Source organism: Aythya fuligula, chromosome 2, assembly GCF_009819795.1.
Source record: "Aythya fuligula isolate bAytFul2 chromosome 2, bAytFul2.pri, whole genome shotgun sequence".
Lineage (NCBI taxonomy): Eukaryota > Metazoa > Chordata > Aves > Anseriformes > Anatidae > Aythya > Aythya fuligula.
Window position 1 is genome coordinate 79,456,794 of NC_045560.1, and position 1,453 is coordinate 79,458,246.

At 59.3% G+C, this 1,453-nt stretch overlaps 1 protein-coding gene across 1 annotated transcript; it reads right to left on the reverse strand.

Annotated features, from left to right (window-relative positions):
* Positions 1-390: 390 nt before the first annotated feature.
* RNF152 (ring finger protein 152) lies at positions 391-1,139 on the reverse strand. Its single transcript, XM_032182782.1, has one exon. The coding sequence runs from the start codon at positions 1,027-1,029 to the stop codon at positions 418-420; it is 612 nt and encodes a 203-aa protein (XP_032038673.1). The 5' UTR covers positions 1,030-1,139; the 3' UTR covers positions 391-417.
* Between the last annotated feature and the right edge of the window lie 314 nt (positions 1,140-1,453).

Consider the following 1,453-nt stretch of genomic DNA (forward strand, 5'->3'; position numbering starts at 1 on the left):
CGCTGAGTCACACGCCAGGTCTCCTTTAATTCTACATGGAGCAGTTTTGATTTTGATCTACTGTGGTTAGAGAAGAGCTCTTACCGCATACTTTACAGTATTAACCAGCTACGCAGATGTCTTTAATCTCATAACACGATAAAAATCACCGTAAATTACAGTCCCTTTGATAAATGATTATGGTGATGCATGCAGTCCTCCTCAGTGCTGTTGCCATCAGGCAGGGGACGTGGTTTTCTCCGCAGGCCGCCAAGGGCTGGGGCCAGGCCGGCGCACCGCCGTCTCGGAGCAAAGCGTCCTGCAGCCGTCGGCCAAAGTTGCGGTGAATTGTCTTGCTCGATCCCACCACCACCACCACCACTACCACCACCACCCTATCCCCTGGGCGGGCACCCCCGGGGCGTCCCCCGCAACGCCTCAGCCGCACGAGATCACCGTGAAGCGCTTGGAAATGCACGACATGTTGTGGAGGACGATGCCCAGGAGAAAGACCAAGACGCAGGCCACCAGGATGACAGTGCACACCCCCGACCAGGTGGAGCTCTTCACCACGCCTCTGCGGTCGGGCTCCTCCGTGCCCACCTCGGCGGGGAGGCCGCCCTGCAGCGGCTGCTGCTCCGCCGGGATCGTCACCACCGCCAGGGACTTCTGCTGGCTGCCGGGCAGGAGGCGGCAGCCGATGTCTCCCGGCAGCAGGGCCCTCTCCTTGGAGAGAGGGAGGGGCAGCATGTAGCACCCGTTGCTCGGGAGTTTGATGAAGACAGGGGTGTGCTCGGAGGCGTGGGGGATTGCGATGACGGCGATCACCTCGGGGTCATCGGGCAGCTGCGACACGGAGTAGCCTGGCGGCAGCTTGGTGATGCCGCGGCACCAGGGACACCGCAGGTCCTTCTGGCTGGTCCTCATCTGCTGCAGGCACACCGAGCAGCACGTGTGCTTGCAGTCCAGCAGCTTGGGCCGCCGGCGCGGGCTGTAGTAGTTGAAGCAGATCTGGCACTCCAGCAGGGAGTCCTGGGACAGCGTCTCCATGGTGGCCGGCCTGCCAGGGAGGTCTGGCCACGGCGCCCCACAGCCGCCTTCCACCGCTTCTCCTCAGGAAGGCTGCGAAGAGTGCAGGGAGTCCTCTGGTCCTGATCTTTCAGCACCTGAGGGAAACAGAGGAACGTGAATCAGTGGGTTAATTACAGGAGGCAGAGGAAATGAGAGAGCCCGGCTAAGGGTGAGTAAAAACGAGAACTGACTTTGTAAGATAGCAGGAGAAACCAGTTTGCGATCCCAAACAAGCAAGTGAGTTCGTCAGCTTTACCAAGCCCCCTCCTGTCTAACTTTCCAGTCAGCCATCAGCAGATCTCTCTTGCTTCGCAGTCATAAAATCGCTACCAACCCTCCAGACTTCCACTCATATTTATACCCACGAAAGGTCCACGAAGCAAGCCCCTCGGCCTCTTGTACT

What these genes read in the sequence shown, in the direction of transcription:
- RNF152 (XM_032182782.1), bottom strand. Translation starts at nt 1,029, where the DNA reads ATGGAGACGCTGTCCCAGGACTCCCTGCTGGAGTGCCAGATCTGCTTC.